Here is an 18,051-nt window from a genome sequence, read left to right on the forward strand (position 1 = left end):
TCAGATCGGCAGTCTGCAGCCTCCTCACTCTCTGCAGACCTGGACAAAATCATTGACTGGGCAAACAAGTGGAACATGTCTTTCAATCCTGACAAATCTCACTCTCTTACGATGTCTCTCCGAAAAGACCGACGGGACAACCCTCCCATCCACTTTCTGAATAATCCTCTCCAAGAAGTTCTTTCACTCAAGCTTTTGGGTCTCACTATCTGCCATGATCTTTCCTGGGAAAACCACATTTCAAATCTGGCCTCCAAAGCCAGTCGCCGACTGGGCATCCTCCGTCGTGCGAAGTCCTTCCTTGGCACACCTGAGCTCTTCACCACATACAAGGCTTTCGTCCGCAGCTCAATGGAATACTGCTCTCCCCTCTGGGCTGGTGCTCCTGCCTCACACCTAGCTCGTCTTAACGCTGTTGAAACCAAAGCTTTCAGAATCATTGGAATCTCCCGTGATGAAGCTAACTCCGAGGGCCTTTCACTCACTCACCGCAGGCAGGTTGGTGGCCTTTCTGTCTTCTACCGCCTCCTCTCCGGCCTTGCTCCCCCAGCTCTCTCTGGGCTCTGTCCTCCAAATATTCCTGCAGGTCGCACAAGATCTGCCTGCAACCCTCTTATGGTTAAACTGCCAAAATCAAGACTCTCTGCTCACCTTCACTCCTTCATTCCTCTTTTCTCCCGCCTCTGGAACAAACTCCCCCACTCCCTTCAATCCCACTCCTCCCTCCAGGTCTTTAAAACAGCTGTTCACCACCATCTCTTGTCTTCCCCCATCCAAAACCTTGATCTCTTCTACCACCGCTAATTTCACCCCAAAGCCTCTTTTTTGAAATACCAACCTCTTTCCTGGAAGTCCTTGGTGTCCTTGTGTTTATACTTCTCCCACCCCCCCTTCCCACGCCACCTCCCCCCAAGCCCTCTCCCTCCCACACATTCCCGATGTCCCTCACAAATGTTGTGTTTATGTGCTTCCCCTTCTCTCCCCATTTTGTCTACCGCTCCCCTTTTTATACACTTTGTTTGTTTGTTTGTCTGTTTGATTTGTTTGTGTGATAAATGTTAGCTCTTTCACGAGCCTCGATTATGTATACAAAAAAAAAAAATAATAATAATAATAATAATGTCGAGAGTTGTCGATACTGCTTGGATAATTAAAACGAGTCCTCTTGCTCTTTGAGTATCACCATTTCATTCAGAAGTTCAAATGCATGCAGGAGAAACAGGAGCATGTCCCAAGCCAGCCAGAATATTGCCAACCAAGGGGCAGTTCACCGGAAATCACTTGTACAAAATGGCGTTCCACATCACGTTCCACAGGACTAGAAACAATACCTGTCAAAGGGCGGATGAGCTCCCTCTGGGAGCCAACGGCCGTCCAGTAAGGAGATGGTGTCTCCAAAAAAACACTCATCCAGTTGGACCGGTTTCTTAGGTAGTAGGTTGTAGGCAGCAACCGCTCAGTGGTACTACCGTTTGGACTTAGGAGCGTTAAAGTGGTGCCCGGAACCATCTTACACTCTCCATGTCTGGATTGCTGAATTTTCTTTCTGTCTCACTCAAACTATAGCTACCGGGCTATCTTTAATCTCTCTCTCGTGCAAACAAACATCATAAACTTTTCCTCAAACACTTTTCTTACTCATTTTCACTCCTCACCTTTACATTCTCTCTTTACTTCTCTTTCCTCTCATTTCCTCACGTTGTCCAACTAAATATGAAAAAGTCTAAAAAGTGAATGGCCCCTAGTTCCTGGCATTATGGGGTGCGAAGAATCTCTGGTACCTGCCTGTCTCTGCTACCAACGAGAGGGGGGGCTCAGGCAGTAGTAGTATCGGTCCCTCCCAAGACCCTTGCCTGTTGAATGAACGTGACTCTTTTTCAATTCATTTCACCACCATTCGTGGTCTTTCTTCAAATCTTTCCTCTGTTGAACATCATCTTGCAAGTTACTCTCCTAATATATTGCTTCTCTCAGAGACCCAATTGTCACACAACGTTCTTCTTAACTACTTTAACATTTCAAACTACAACCTTCACTCACGAATCCGCTTCAAAGGAGGAGTGTGTGTCTACTCCAACATCAACACTCCTGCTGTACGCCTTGTGGACCTCGAATCTCCAAACTTTGATGTCATCTGGCTTAAGGTTTGTCTCCCGACCATCACTATTTTTCTCTGTTTCACTTACTGCTCTCCCAACTCTACAAACTTCACAGATTTCTTTGACTATCTTAATTCCTGCCATGAGACCATGACATCCGATCACCCTCAAGCAGAATTCCTCTATTTAGGAGACTTCAATGTACACCACAGGGAGTGGTTGAAATCATCGCACATGAATGTTGGGGGAGTTGAAGCTCTTACATTTTCTATTCTCAATGATCTGGAACCAACATTGTTTTAAATGTGTATGGTACACACATAGTCAACAACAGGACATAACCCAGTAGCTCTATGGCATAACATAGTACTTCAATCGAGCTGAAGGCTTGTGCTGCCTCCCAGATCTGTGAATGGTGTCTAACCACCATGGGGTTCTGGTGTTGCATGTGTGGGTGCTTAATTTGGAGACCATGGGCACTTCAGAGAACAACCAGGGGCCTGCGTTTCAGAAAATGCTGAATCTCAGATGTTTCGCCTACAGTTAGCTCATCAGCGTAAATTTACTGACGGCATCTCCTGCAGAATGATGAGGCTCAGACTTGGATGCTGTAGCTTCTAGGACCTACCACTCTTGTACATGTACCAGCACTCCAAGTACTCTGGCCAGGGAGTTTCATCCACACTGTTTCAATAAGGTGTATGCAACTATTGTGTAGACTGCCTCTTTGTGGGGATGCCTCTTCGTGGTCGTTGTACCCCCAATGCAAGTCGGGGGCCAAATCGTCCCCATTCTTCTCTGCTTCCTGTCTGTCTGTCTGTCTGTTTATCTCTTTATCTCTCTCTCTCTCTCTCTCTCTCTCTCTCTCTCTCTCTCTCTCTCTCTTGTCTCTGTCTCTGTCTCTGTCTCTCTCCTTAAGTGGGGATATACCATCTTTGATATGGGGGATCTCTGGGTCTCTCCTGGGAAATTTGATTGGCTGTCTCCGTGCTGTGAGCCTCTTCGAGAGAACTGTCTGGGGCTAAACAACAACACCACCACCAACAACAGTGTATTGCTTGTAGTGGTTATTCATGCATGTTGTAATGTTGCTAATGTTGATTCATGCCAACAAGGCCACAAGTACCCTCCTCAGTCGAATAGCGCAGCTGCAGGAGTGTTCTAGCTATAGGAAGTAGTGTCTTGCACCAACAACCCATAACTTTTTGTGCAGGGCTTGGGCCAATACCTTCACTCGGTTTGTTGCACCATTCTCATAGAACTAAAAATTCTGACTGACCAAACTCTATGTTTATGTGAAGTTATTTGATGGTCTTGACGGCGTTCTCAACTTTGACATTGGACTGAGAGTAATGAGTTGGTGATGTCACGTGTTGAAATCCCCGTGTCATGTCAAATCTGCAAATTCTGCTGATATGGATTGTGTACAATTATGTTACATGAGGATGTTGGGTATACCAAATGTCACAACCATTTCCTTGAGCTATGTGTAGTAACCGAAGTGCCGCCGGCTACTTCGACGACATTACTGTAGTAGTCTCACATGATGAGCAGGGTGTCACTATGTCACTCACAAAGTTCAGTCCCAACCATTGAGCAAGGCCAAGCCACAATTTTATGCTGTAGTATTGGTTTCTTACTTGGAGAACTGCAAGCAGATATGGTAGCAACTCGGAGGTAGTATGGTGCTTAACAAGGGGAGAAAAGATCATGGTTTTGTTTTGGGGACAATCTGAAAAGGTGGTGAACAGTTGTCTTGAAGACCTGGAGGGAAGAATGAGATTGAAGATAATGTGGAAGTTGGTTCGACAGGTGGGAAAAAGAGGAATAAATGAGTGTAGGTGAGCAGTGATCCTGGATTTATGTAGTTTCACCAGAAAAAGGTTGATGGTGGATCGTGTGACTCCTACAGAAACCCAGGGGAGAGACAAAGCACGGAAAGAGCACAGGATGCAAGACCAGAAAGGAGGCTGTAGAAAACAAAGAGACCATAGACTTGTCTGCAATGGCAAAGTGATAGACCCATACACTAAGCTTCATCGTGGAAGATTCCAATGATCTTGAAAGCCTCGGTTTCCATGGGACAAGCTGAGCAAGGTGTGAGGCAGGGCAGCCAGTGCAGAGGGGAGAGCAGTACTCCAAGGCCGTGCAGGTGGATCAGAATTCAGGTGTGCCAAGGAAGGACTTTGTACAACGGAGGATGCCCAGTCGGTGGCTGGCTTTGGAGGCCAACCTTGAAATGTTGTTTGCCCAAGAAAGATCATGGCTGATAGTGAAACCCAGGAGTTATGAATGACTGAACTTTCTCATGAGGATTATTTAAAAAAGTAGATAGGAGGGTTTGCCAGATGGTCCTTTCGGAGAGAGATAGTGAGAGTGTGAGATTTGTCTGGATTGAAAGATATATTCCAAGTGTTTGACCAGCTTGTGGTTTCGTCATAGTCTGAACAAAGGGAAGAGGATGCAGAAAGCAATATTTTATCCTGTTGTGCATTGAATGTGCGACTGACATTCATTCCCTGCGTAACACAGTGGGCACCACGAATTGCTGTTCCTTGAATATAAATTTACATTGGAGTGTTAGTTCATCCGAAAAGTGAAGGTAAGACGTTTGTTGCTTTAGTTATCCTTTCCTTGTATAAAGATCACCATGTAGGCCACATAGTACCTACTATTATGCATTTTGGAATCAATGTTATTCGAAGGTTTGGAGTTTAGCTTGTAGATAAATCACATGGTGGACGCAGAAACAAGTCCAGGTCAATGTATATTTTTACATGAATTATAAGGACATTAGAAAACATATTGCATGAGGAATTTGAAGCTGAGCTCCCTGCATCATGCCCGAGGGTTTAGGATCGGAACAATACTCCTACTACTAATCCACTTGCCCATGCAAGGGGCTTAGCGACCCCCTTGGGAGTATATCCTTTTGCAATTTCAATTGGGCCAGGGGGGAATGGTTAGGGCAGGAACTTGGAATTTGTTTATGGTGCCGTCGCATTCCTGCCTATTCATCGCAAAGACATGGAAATCCATGGAAAAAAAATCCATGGAAATCTCCACGCATGGCTTGCGGACTTCCTCTCTGGTCGTAGTCAACGTGTTGCCGTGAATGGATTTCTCTCATCTCCCCCTTCCTGTTCAGGCTGGAGTTCCCCAAGGTAGTTTTCTGCGCCCTGTGCTTTTTCTGGTCTTCATCAATGATCTCTCCGACTCTCTGGAAAATCCTGTCTATCTCTTTGCTGATGACTCCACTCTCTGCTGCTCCATACCTCATCCCTGAGATCGGCAGTCTGCAGCCTCCTCACTCTCTGCAGACCTGGACAAAATCACAGACTGGTCAAACAAGTGGAACATGTCTTTCAATCCTGACAAATGTCACACTCTAATTATGTCTCTCCGAAAAGATCGACTGGACAACCCTCCCATACACTTTCTGAACAATCCTCTCCAAGAAGTTCTGTCACTCAAGCTTTTGGGTCTCACTATCTGCCATGATCTTTCCTGGGAAAACCACATTTCAAATCTGGCCTCCAAAGCCAGTCGCCGACTGGTTATCCTCCGTCGAGCGAAGTCCTTCTTTGGCACACGTGAGCTCCTCACCACATACAAGGCTTTTATCCGCAGCTCAATGGAATACTGCTCTCCCGTCTGGGCTGGTGCCCCTGCCTCACACCTAGCTCGTCTTCATGCTGTTTAAACCAAAGCTTTCAGAATCATTGGAATCTCCCGTGATGAAGCTAACTCCGAGGGCCTTTCACTCACTCACCACAGGCAGGTTGGTGGCCTTTCTGTCTTCTACCGACTCCTCTCCGGCCTTGCTCCCCCAGCTCTGTCTGTGCTCTGTCCGCCAAATATTCCTACAGGATGCACAAGATCTGCCATAACCCTCTTCTTGTGAAACTGCCAAAATCAAGACTCTCTGCTCACCTTCACTCTTTTATTCCCCTTTACTCCCGCCTCTGGAACAAACTCTCCCACTCACTTCAATCCCACTCCTCCCTCCAGGTCTTTAAAACAGCTGTTCACCACCATCTCTTATCTTCCCCCATTCAAAACCTTGATTTTTTTACCCTTGTTAATTCACGCCAGATCAACTGTTTTGAAATACCGACTTCTTTCCTTGAAGTCCAAGCAGTGTCCATGTGTTTTATACCCCTCCCAACCCACCCCCTCCCCACCCCCCATGCCTCCTCCCCCCAAGCCCTCTCCCTCCCACAGATCTCCCGATCTCCCTGTTCTCTACTGTTGTACTTGTGTGCTTCCGTCTCTCTCCCCATCTTGTCTCCCACTCTCTTGATCATATGTTTTTTGTGTCCGTTTGTTTTTGGGCAGAAGGGAGAGGTTGCAAAATATTAAGATGAGATGTGAGATCATGATGCAATGTTATACATATTGAATCTCTTCAATTTCTCCGAGCATCTTTCTTGGGCCTAGTGGTGCACGTCAGACCGCGGACTCGACTAGCGAACCCAGTTGGGATAGTGGAGTCCTCCAGACTAGGTGGAAAAGAATCACCCACATTTGAAATTTAAGAAACACAAGCTTTTCATTCATCTCGAATAGATGAGATGTGGGCGCTGTGGGGTAACCTTGGTCAGAACCTCACAGCTGTTAACACCTGCTGATTGGTGCATTGATCATCTTTTATCATGTAATCTCTGCCTATCAGACTTGACTTTTTATTTGTATTTATTTAGCAGTACACCAATTGCAAAGACGTTATTGTTCATGTTTGGTTTGCATTCAATAATTTATTGGTCTTAGGCAAATGTTAGCAGGGACAATATTTAACTGCGACATAGAGATCATATATGTCGAACACCAAACTAAGCCTGGTGTTGGCTTAACGGTTAAGGTGGCTGGCTTAATATCTTAGGGTCTTGAGTTTGAGCACCTGTCGTGCCGTTAAATATAACCAGGTGGGTTAACTCAGCCTGTCATCCTTCCGAGGTAGGCAAAATGAGTACCAGCTTACTGGAAATGGGAGAGTGCATCAGCAGAACAGCTGCTCCCCCAGCAATGATGCAACCAGTAGCCACAGGCTGCATACAAAATAGTAGTAATGAGAATAATAATAACACCAAACTGTCTGCATTGCGTCTACAGGAGAAAAGTGTTGCATATCTCGGGCGGACTCGACCAACCCGGCTCGCTGCGCTGGGAGTTACTCCTCTGTCTTATCGCTGTATGGCTGCTCATTTACTTCTGTGTCTGGAAAGGAATCAAATCAACTGGGAAGGTGGAATTTTTTTTTTAAGGAAGTGTGACGAATAAGTATGCATGATGGCAATGTACCCATCTACCAATGTACTCTCTCTCTCTCTTTCTCTCTCAAGACAAAATATCAGCTGGTATGATCACACAGATGCTTTGAATAGCTGGTAGGAAAATCCTTACAGGTACCACTATTGACAGATTGTTGAAGATTCTTTTATTTGGCATTGGTAAATAGTGGGATGGTCGACATGCAAGTCCCCGCTGCATTCTTCACCAATCAATTATTTAAAATATGTTTGCATTGAGAATTGTGATGTTTTTAAATTTTATTATGCTATTCTGCGCTGAAGACAGGTCAGGACTGCTGAAGTAGTTTATTGGCAATAACACCAAAAGGTTATACTGGGCTGCCTTCCAGCTTGGAGTTAGAGCAGGAATTTGGAATTTTGCCATGGTGGTGGGGGCGATAGCTCGCGTACTCTTCGAGAAGAACACCATGGAATGTTTAACGCTTATGGACTAATGTCAGCAGATGGGATGTCAAGTTCTGAATCTGAATGACAGCACACACAATGATTTGCTCTGCATGCTAAATATCAGGGTGGCAGTTTATAGCTGGGCAGAGATTCGAACTGAGGCTAGACAGCTCACAGGCGAGGGCAAATACCATTAAGATATCCCACCAGTTCTTATATCAACAACCCCAAATTAAACAATCGTACAAAAATATGAAAATTCATTAGGTTTCCGTCATGTTGGGCCTTCCTAAGCCAACTCTGGGTAACGTTTTAGGACAGGGAAGCCAAAGTTATTGGCATATTGGCCAGAGTAAAATTTAAGAAGTAGTGAACAGCTGCTCATTCCTCACTTGATTGCCACCCTATGTCGAAAATTATCGGTTGATCTTTTTTCCTTTGTTGACAAAATATTGTACTGCAGTTCTAAAATGGTGATGAACCAATCAGTGTATTGTTTATTTATTTGCACATTGATTTCCACCCGCAAGGTGATATTTCCTTAATTCATCATCTCCGAATACTTTATTTACCCCAATGCGGTGGAGCTTCTATACCTGCACCACACACATTTGCTTTTGCCTGAACACCTTCCCTGTGCCAGGTGGTGTACTTCACAGCCACATTTCCCTATGTTATCCTCATCATTTTGCTTGTACGAGGCTTGACACTTCCTGGTGCTTACCAAGGTGTTCTCTACTTTCTGCAGCCAGATTGGACCAAACTAGCTAATCCCCAGGTGGGTAAAAGAACTTGTCCTTTATTCTGATATTTTCCTCAAAATACAAAGAAATGGACTCCACATATATATGTATATATATATTTATATATACATATATATACATAAATAAATATATATATATACATATGTATATATACAGTCATGGCCAAAAATATTTGCACCCTTGCACTTTTTTCAAATAACTTGCAATTTTCTCGAAAATGAAGTTGAAATTGACAAAAGTATTTGGTTTTCACAATTCTTTATTTCACTCTGAATATTACAGAGCCTTTGTTTTTTAAACAGAACTTAGTATACACTTTAAAATCAGAAAAATAAAAAGAAATGGCATTGACAAAATTATTGACACCCGAGACCTAATATTTGGTAGCACAGCCTTTGGACAAAATAACTGTAGTCAAACGCTTCCTATAGCCATGAATGAGCTTCCTCCACCTCTCGACTGGCAGTTAGGCCCACTCTTCTTGTGCAAACTGCTCCAGTTCTCCCAGATTTGAAGGGTGCCTTCTCTCAACTGCTGTTTTCAGATCTCTCCATGGGTGTTCAATGGGATTTAGATTTGGACTCATTGCTGGCCACTTCAGAACAGTCCAGCGTTTTGTCTTGAACCATTTCTGGGTGCTTTTTGAAATGTGTTTGGGGTCATTGTCCTGCTGCAAGACCCATGACCTTCGACGGAGACCCAGCTTTCTGACACTGGGTTGAACATTGTGCTCCAAAATGCCTTGGTAATCTCCTGATTTGATGATGCCATGCACACATTCAAGGCACCCAGTGCCAGAGGCAGCACAGCAACTCCAAAACATCACTGAACCTCCTCCATGTTTGACTGTAGGGAAGGTGTTCTTTTCTTTGAAGGCTTCATTTTGTTTTCTGTAAATGTAGAGATGATGTGCTTTACCAAAAAGCTCTAATTTGGTCTCATCTGTCCACAAGACATTCTCCCAGAAGGATTTTGGCTTTTTCAGGTGTGTTTGACGAACTCCAGTCGGGCTTTCTCAGCAGTGGGGTCCTACTCGGTCCCCTACCATAGAACCCCCTTTCATTGAGTTGGCAATGGATGGTGCGAGTTGAAACTGTCATACCTTGTGTCTGAAGATGAACTTGAATCTGGTTGGCAGTTGATCGAGATGCTTTCTCCACCATTTGAACAATCCTTCCCTGCAATCTTCGATCAAGTTTTCTCGTGCGGCCACGTCCAGGAAGGTTGGCTACAGTGCTATGGGCCTTAAACTTCCTGATAATATTGTGTACTGTTGACACAGGAACATCAAGGTCTCTGGAGATGGACTTGTAGCCTTGAGATTGTCCATCCTTGGCTGCAATATTGTGTCTGACGTCCTCAGACAATTCTCTGTTTTTTCTTTTTTTTTTCTCAATGCTCATTGCGGTACACACAGTTACACAAAGCAGCAGAATGACTCCTTTTCTCTATTCAAACCGATTGAATGAGTGATTTTTATATTGCATGCACTTGCAACTCACAACAGATGAGTTCAATTCCAAAGTTGTTGTGTCGTAACGTACTCCAGAATAAAGAATTCAGTAAGGTCCAACTGTTTTATTCAATCCAACATCAGACGCACGTCCCGTTCCAATCCTCTCCATGCTGCATCCTCTACCCAGAACTCCACCTCCTATTGGCCACGCCCCCCCTAGCATACCTTCTATGCACAGCACCACATGTTCCCCTTTCTTTAACCACATGCATACCATAACTCAGTGACCAACAATATATATATATATATATATATGTATATATATATATATATATATATATATATATATATATATATATATATATATATATATATATATATATATATATATATATATATATAGTTAACTAGAAGATGAAATGTAGTGATGCCACAGCGTGGATTAACCATAAAACAAGTAATAATAGACATGCAACAGTTTATCATGGCTTCTTTTTCTTACTCTCGAAGAACTTTAGATGACATCATCACATAATGTCATGTCCAGACTGGAGGTCTGCGAACTCTGGCATCCCGGCCGACCGGCACAGATTCTGATGTGTCTTGAGCTGGTGGTGCGGTGATGCCAGGAAGGAGTGGTTGCTCGGTATCGTCTCTTTCATTCCCTTGGCAGGCAGTTGCTAAATGAGAAGCAATCCAGATCCATCGATCGGACAGTTTGTACAAGTGAGATCCTCTTCGCTCCATAACTTGGAGAGGCGTTGAAAATTTAGATTGTCCCTTTCGGAGGATGCCAGGTTTCCTCACTCGGACGAAGGAGCCACATTCAAAGTTCACATCCTTTGTCCCCCGCCGTTTGGCGGTGTACGCCTTTTGCTTGTTCTGCTTCTCTTGTACTGTGAGAGCTGTGTCTTTGCGTGACGGTGTGTTGGCCTTTGGCATCTGTAACCCCAGATACATGCAGCTTGGTGTGCATCTCTCTCCCATGAAGCAATTCAGCAGGTGATCGCTGTGTTGTGGCATGTCGGGTTACCCGGTATGTTTGAAGAAAGTCCGTTGTAAATGTTTTCCAGTCTTTTCCCTCGATGTTAGCAGTGAGCAAGCTTTCTTTTAAGCTTCGATTGAATCGTTCTATTTCTCCATTCGCTTGCGGGTAGTAGACTGCTGACTTTCTGTGTGTAATGTCTCTGTCTTTCAGAAAGGTTTCAAATTCCCGAGAGGTGAATTGTGAACCATTGTCGGATATCAACTCTTTTGGGTTACTTTCTCTGCTGAAGACAGATGACAGGAACTTGATCACTGTAGTGGAAGTGACCTGGGAGGTGAAGGCAATTTCTGGCCATTTGCTAAAGTAATCGATGAGTGTGATAGCAAAACGATAGTCCAGTGGTGCAGAATCGAAGGGCCCCAATATGTCGATTGCCAGTTTCTCCCAAGCTGCGTCAGGATAAGGAACCAGCTGCAGTGGTGATGCGTGTGTCACAGCTGTCTTGTCATGCTGCTGACAAGTAATGCAAGCTTTGATTGCGGACTCTACGTGCGCGTCCATTCCCAGCCACCAGTACAGATTCCTTACCCGCTGATTTGTCCTCACTATGCCCTGGTGAGTGTTATGCGCTAATTTGATGAAATGTGGTTGTAGTGCATCCGGGACAAGAAGGCGGTGAGTACCTCTCATCACACAGTCCTCTTGTAATGACAGTTCACGTTGCAATCTGAAGTAAGGAAGGAGATCAGGATCCAGGCCTTTCGACGTTTTCGGCCAGCGCTTTGTAAGCATTTCCCGCAGCTTTGCTTGAACAGGGCAGGAAATACAGGCAGTTTTGAATTATTCAGCCGGCGCGACAACCTCAACATCATCCTCCACTCCTCCAGGCTTGGCTCTGAAGTCGGCAGTGGCAGGTGAGACATGCAATCAGCTGTTACATTACAGCCGTGCGGACCATCTGGACACGCGCATTCCAGCTATTCCCAATCCTTTTGTGGAAAGCAGTGTAGTGAGAGGACTGTGATCAGTGCACAATGTGAAATGTCTGCCCCAGAGATAAGTCCTCCACTTCTCTGTCACCCACACGCATCCAAGTGCTTCCTTTTCCCCAGTGGAATATTTTCTTTCCGATTCAGTTAGCGTTCGGGATGCAAATGCAATGGTTTTCTCTGTTTTGTCAGCATGGATTTGCATCAGGACCGCCCCAAGACCATAATCAGAGGCATCAGTTGTCACTATGGTGTATAGCTCTGCATCAAAAAGAGCGAGAGCTGGACGACTGACAATCAGTTCTTTAACTGAGTCAAAACTTTGCTGTGCCTTGACTGACCAGGAGAAGGCGGATGGTCCCTGTAGTAATTCTCTCAGAGGTTCCACGACTGATGCATAGTTAGGGATGAATTTTGCATACCATGACGTGAGTCCGAGAAAAGAGCGCAAACTCTGCACGTCTTTCGGTCGGGATGCTTGTGACACCGCAACAACATGAGCAGGGTCAGGTTTCAGTCCTGCGTGTGACACCACATGTCCTAAAAATGACAACTCCGTCTGTCTGAAGTGGCATTTTGAAAGGTTCAGTTTCAGCCCAGCTGCATCGATACGTTGTAGTACCTCTCTGAGGTTTTTATCATGTGCTTCGGGAGTCCCTCCAAAAACGATTACATCGTCTCCATAACACCGAGCTCCGGGCTGGTTTTTTTTAAATGTCAGACATCATTCTCTGGAAACAACTGCGTGCTGAAGCGAGCCCGTAAGGGATTCGTTTGTAGCGAAACAGTCCCTCATGCGTAATGAAGGCAGTGAGGTCCCTGCTGTGCTCATGCAATACAACCTGGTGGTACGCACTTTGCAGATCCAGTGTGGAGAAAAGTGTGCTGCCTCGCAGCTCGGCAAACATCTCCTCCATATGCGGAAGAGGATATCCGTCAATCACCACCGATGTATTTGGTTCTCTTAAATCCACACACAGACGAATCCCTCCATTTTTCTTCATTGTCACTACAATTGGTGAAACCCACTCTGAGGATTCAATTGGCTCAATTACATCCAATGTAACGAGCTTTTTCAACTCCTGAGAAACAGCATCTCTCATAGAAAAAGGCAAGCAGCGCAGCTTTTGCTGGACTGGAGTCACATTGGGTCGTATTTTAACGAGATGAATAAACCCCTTTGCACAGCCCAGGGTGTCGTCCTTGCTGTCACCTGTAACATTTGCGACTGGAGTTCGATTTGCCCTGTTTTGGGTGGTAGAGGTGATGCTACCATTCAGCAATTTCATGTCGAGTGCAGCAACCAGGTCTCTGCCCAGAATGGCAGTGCCGCTCCGCACTATGTAGAATTCAGCAGGTGCACAGTGATTCTCTGAAGTCACATCGGCATGCATGCAACCACCACAGGAATCGGGTTTCTCAGGTAGCTAACCAGGTGTAGTTTTGGCTCAGTCAATGACACATTATTGAAACATTGCCTGTAGACAGATTCAGGAAGTATCGATACTGCCGAGCCTGTATCTAACATTAGTTAAATGTCCATGGGCTCTTCCCCAGCAGCAGTAACATGGACAGTGCACATGATCTTATCAGCATCTCGAGTCCTATTGTCTACACTTAACACATTCACGTCTAGTACAGTCACTTCGTGAATGTGTTTTGAGCTCCGGCATACTTTAGCAAAATGTTGGCTATTGGCCTCCTATTGGTTGTTGTTTTATGTTGGTATATGTTGGCCTCCTATTGGCCACGCCCCTTCTAGCGTACCTTCTATACACAACACCACGAAAGTAAAGGAGAATCACCTGCTTGAAATCTAATTATTTCTAACAACTTCTAAAAGGTGGCAATAATATTGTCCTGTCCATTTTAGGATTTCTGTGTGGAATACGCTAAGATTTAGTAATTTTTTCAGCTTTTTTGTTTTGATCCACTGCAAACCAAAGAAATACATAATAATATGGATACCAAAAGACTTTTTAATTTCAACAACTTTCTGGAAGAAATTGGGCATTATTTGAAAAGAGTGCAAGGGTGCCAATATTTTTGGCCACGACTGTATATATACAGGGTGTTTGAAAAAGAGTGATACAACTTCAAACGTTTATTTACAAAGAAACAGAAACCTCAGGAACGTGAACCAAACATTTCTTGAAAGCTTATGACATGGTATTTTCTATCACTTATTGCTATTGCAGTAAAGTCACTGTGAGAGTTAGTGAGAGCCCAAGGTCTGAAATTGGCATTTTTGCAAAATCCTTGTAATTGACGTTCTCGATGTGTGCCCCTCCACGGGTCAGACAGGCATTGATCCTGACTCCAAAGATCTGTCCAACGTTCCTGTAGGTCTCATGTGGCAATGCCTGTACGTAGTCTGACACCTCCTGCTTCAGATCATCCAGTGTGGCAGGGCGGTTGACGTAGACAGAGCCGTTGGCAGCCCCCAGAACCAGTAGTCCAGAGGGTTCAATTCTGGGCTATGGTACCCAGTCATGAGCGGTACCCAGGGCAACCAGGCGGTTTCTGAAGAGTTGCTGCAGGAAAATGATGGTGTCACCAGCTTTATGCAGGGGGTGCACCATCCTGCATAAACAAGGTCATGCTGAGCTGGTTTGAGGTGACATTTTGGGCGAGATCATTATGGAACCTATGGAGCACGGCCCCGATGGTGCTCGCCGTTGATCGTCACCGTCCTGCTGTTGTCATTCTCAAACCAGTAAGGCATTCCCAATCTGGCATTGAACCCGCAGAAGCATGTGACCTTAGGCCCTTTCAGGTACCACTCAGTGAACTCCTCAGGTGGTTCTTCCCCCCAGAAAATGTTGTTGTGGTTGTTCATTTAGTCTCATACCACAGAGCCACTGCTCCACTGTCAATGGCATAGTTGAGCGACGGAGCTAGAAATCCCAGCAAACAAATACCACGATAACAGCATCAAACTCTGAAAAGGAAAACGGTATAGGTCAAAAAACAAAGAAAGGGCAGGAAGTCAAACTTGTATCAATCTTTTTGAAACACCCTGTGTATATATATATACACAAAGAATTAAGTTAAGCACCCCCCCCGTTTTTTTACAACCTCGCACATTACAAGTTTGTTGTCGTCAAAACAGTGTAATATACCCATGATATTGCTATATTTTCTGGAGAAGTGATATTATGGTCACATAAAAACATAACAATCATGCCGTTTTCAATATTTTATTCTGAATAATTTAAGGTGCAATTTTTTGGGAATTTTAGGCATATTTTCACCTCAATTTAAGTATGGAGCTATAGGTCCATCACGGACAGTGTGGATGACGTTTATGTTTTCTAACGTACAGTCATTGTTCTGAGAAGACCTCTAGCGATCTTTGCGTCAATAACGTCAATAACGTCAATAACGTCAATAACGTGTAATGTCAATAACGTGTAAGTGACGTCAATAACGTCAATAACGTCAATAACTAATGTCATACCAATCATTATTTGATCTCACATACCTTAGAATATATGCCAATGTATACATATACACAAAGAATATATATTAGGGGGTGCTTACCTTAATTCGTTGTGTAGGGGTGCTTAACTTAATTCTTTGTGTATATATGTCTTCATCCCCAACCCACCACTCTGCTTGATCCCCTCATCCCGTCCTTCATCCCCCCTGCATAAATGGTTGTTGCATTCCAGGTGTGGATCGATGCAGGGACGCAAATATTCTTCTCATATGCCATTGGTCTGGGAGTGCTTGTTGCTTTTGGCAGCTACAACCGCTTCAACAACAACTGCTATAGGTGAGACAAACACAGTAATAGAGGGGTGGAATGTTGGAATGTTTTGGGACCCATGTGGGTTGTTGCCATATTTGCAATAACCGTTGATCAACATTAAATCAAAGTGGGATGATTAAACTTATTTGGAGAAAAGGTAAATTTATGTACACACAGGAGGTGCTCGAATGCTTCGAGGAACGAGATAATTGTTGACAACCAAGAGCCACAGTTATTATTCATTTATTTTTGCTCATTTACATTTTTTGTGCAAGCTTATTATATGACATTAGTATCATTAATAATAGCAAATAACCGTTCATTATATCCCAACACATCTCGTCTTCATAAAGAACAATTCAAGGCTATGGACGGTTTAATTCCCCCAGAATTATGGACGAATTATTTCCCCTAGAATTGTGGACATGTTAATTCCCCCAGAATTGTGGACATGTTAATTCCCCCAGAATTGTGGACATGTTATTTTCCCCAGAATTGAGGACATGTTAATTCCCCCAGAATTGTGGACATGTTAATTCCCCCAGAATTATGGACATGTTAATTCCCCCAGAATTGTGGACATGTTAATTCCCCCAGAATTGTGGACATGTTAATTCCCCCAGAATTGTGGACGGGTTAATTCCCCCAGAATTGTGGACATGTTAATTCCCCCAGAATTGTGGACATGATAATTCCCCCAGAATAATGGACATGATAATTCCCCCAGAATTGTGGACATGATAATTCCCCCAGAATAATGGACATGTTAATTCCCCCAGAATTGTGGACATGATAATTCCCCCAGAATTGTGGACATGATAATTCCCCCAGAATTGTGGACATGATAATTCCCCCAGAATTGTGGACATGATAATTCCCCCAGAATTGTGGACATGATAATTCCCCCAGAATTGTGGACATGATAATTCCCCCAGAATTGTGGACATGATAATTCGCCCAGAATTGTGGAAATGTTAATTCCCCCAGAATTGTGGACATGATAATTCCCCCAGCATTGTGGACATGATAATTCCCCCAGAATTGTGGACATGATAATTCCCCCAGAATTGTGGAAATGTTAATTCCCCCAGAATTGTGGACATGATAATTCCCCCAGCATTGTGGACATGATAATTCCCCCAGAATTGTGGACATGATAATTCCCCCAGAATAATGGACATGTTAATTCCCCCAGAATTGTGGACATGATAATTCCCCCAGAATTGTGGACATGATAATTCCCCCAGAATTGTGGACATGATAATTCCCCCAGAATTGTGGACATGATAATTCCCCCAGAATTGTGGACATGATAATTCGCCCAGAATTGTGGAAATGTTAATTCCCCCAGAATTGTGGACATGATAATTCCCCCAGCATTGTGGACATGATAATTCCCCCAGAATTGTGGACATGATAATTCCCCCAGAATTGTGGACATGATAATTCCCCCAGAGTTGTGGACATGATAATTCCCCCAGAATTGTGGACATGATAATTCCCCCAGAATTGTGGACATGATAATTCCCCCAGAATTGTGGACATGATAATTCCCCCAGAATTGTGGACATGATAATTCCCCCAGAATTGTGGACATGATAATTCCCCCAGATTTATGGACATGTTAATTCCCCCAGAATTGTGGACATGATAATTCCCCCAGAATTGTGGACATGATAATTCCCCCAGAATTATGGACATGATAATTCCCCCAGAATTGTGGACATGATAATTCCCCCAGAATTGTGGACAAGTTAATTGCCACAGAATAATAGATGGGTTAATTCCCTCTGAATTATGGACGGGTTAATTTCTCCAGAATTGTGGACATGATAATTCCCCCAGAATTGTGGACATGATAATTCCCCCAGAATTGTGGACATGATAATTCCCCCAGAATTGTGGACATGATAATTCCCCCAGAATTGTGGACAAGTTAATTCCCACAGAATAATGGATGGGTTAATTCCCTCAGAATTGTGGACAAGTTAATTCCCACAGAATTATGGACAAGTTAATTCCCACAGAATTATGGACGGGTTAATTCCCACAGAATAATGGACGGTTTAATTCCCTCAGAATTGTGGACAAGTTAATTCCCACAGAATTATGGACAAGTTAATTCCCACAGAATTATGGACATGTTAATTCCTCCAGAATTGTGGACGTTAATTCCCACAGAATAATGGACGGGTTAATTCCCACAGAATTATGGACGGGTTAATTCCCACAGAATTATGGACGGGTTAATTCCCACAGAATTATGGACATGTTAATTCCTCCAGAATTGTGGACAAGTTAA

The 18,051-nt window shown here is 44.0% G+C and overlaps 1 protein-coding gene across 2 annotated transcripts in view; it reads left to right on the forward strand.

Annotated features, from left to right (window-relative positions):
* LOC137436529 (sodium- and chloride-dependent creatine transporter 1) overlaps positions 1 to 18,051 on the forward strand; it is an 83,045-nt gene that overhangs the window by 27,517 nt on the left and 37,477 nt on the right. For both annotated transcript variants that reach the window (XR_013624931.1, XM_068130394.2), the window contains exons 4-6: positions 7,212 to 7,344; positions 8,442 to 8,576; positions 15,670 to 15,773. Coding sequence is in view for 1 of the 2 variants with exons in the window: in XM_068130394.2 (XP_067986495.1) it covers positions 7,212 to 7,344; positions 8,442 to 8,576; positions 15,670 to 15,773 (372 nt within the window). In the remaining variant the exon portion in view is untranslated. The remainder of the gene's footprint in view (positions 1 to 7,211; positions 7,345 to 8,441; positions 8,577 to 15,669; positions 15,774 to 18,051) is intronic.

The sequence above is a fragment of the Myxine glutinosa genome, chromosome 11, assembly GCF_964187855.1.
Source record: "Myxine glutinosa chromosome 11, kmMyxGlut1.1, whole genome shotgun sequence".
NCBI lineage: Eukaryota > Metazoa > Chordata > Myxini > Myxiniformes > Myxinidae > Myxine > Myxine glutinosa.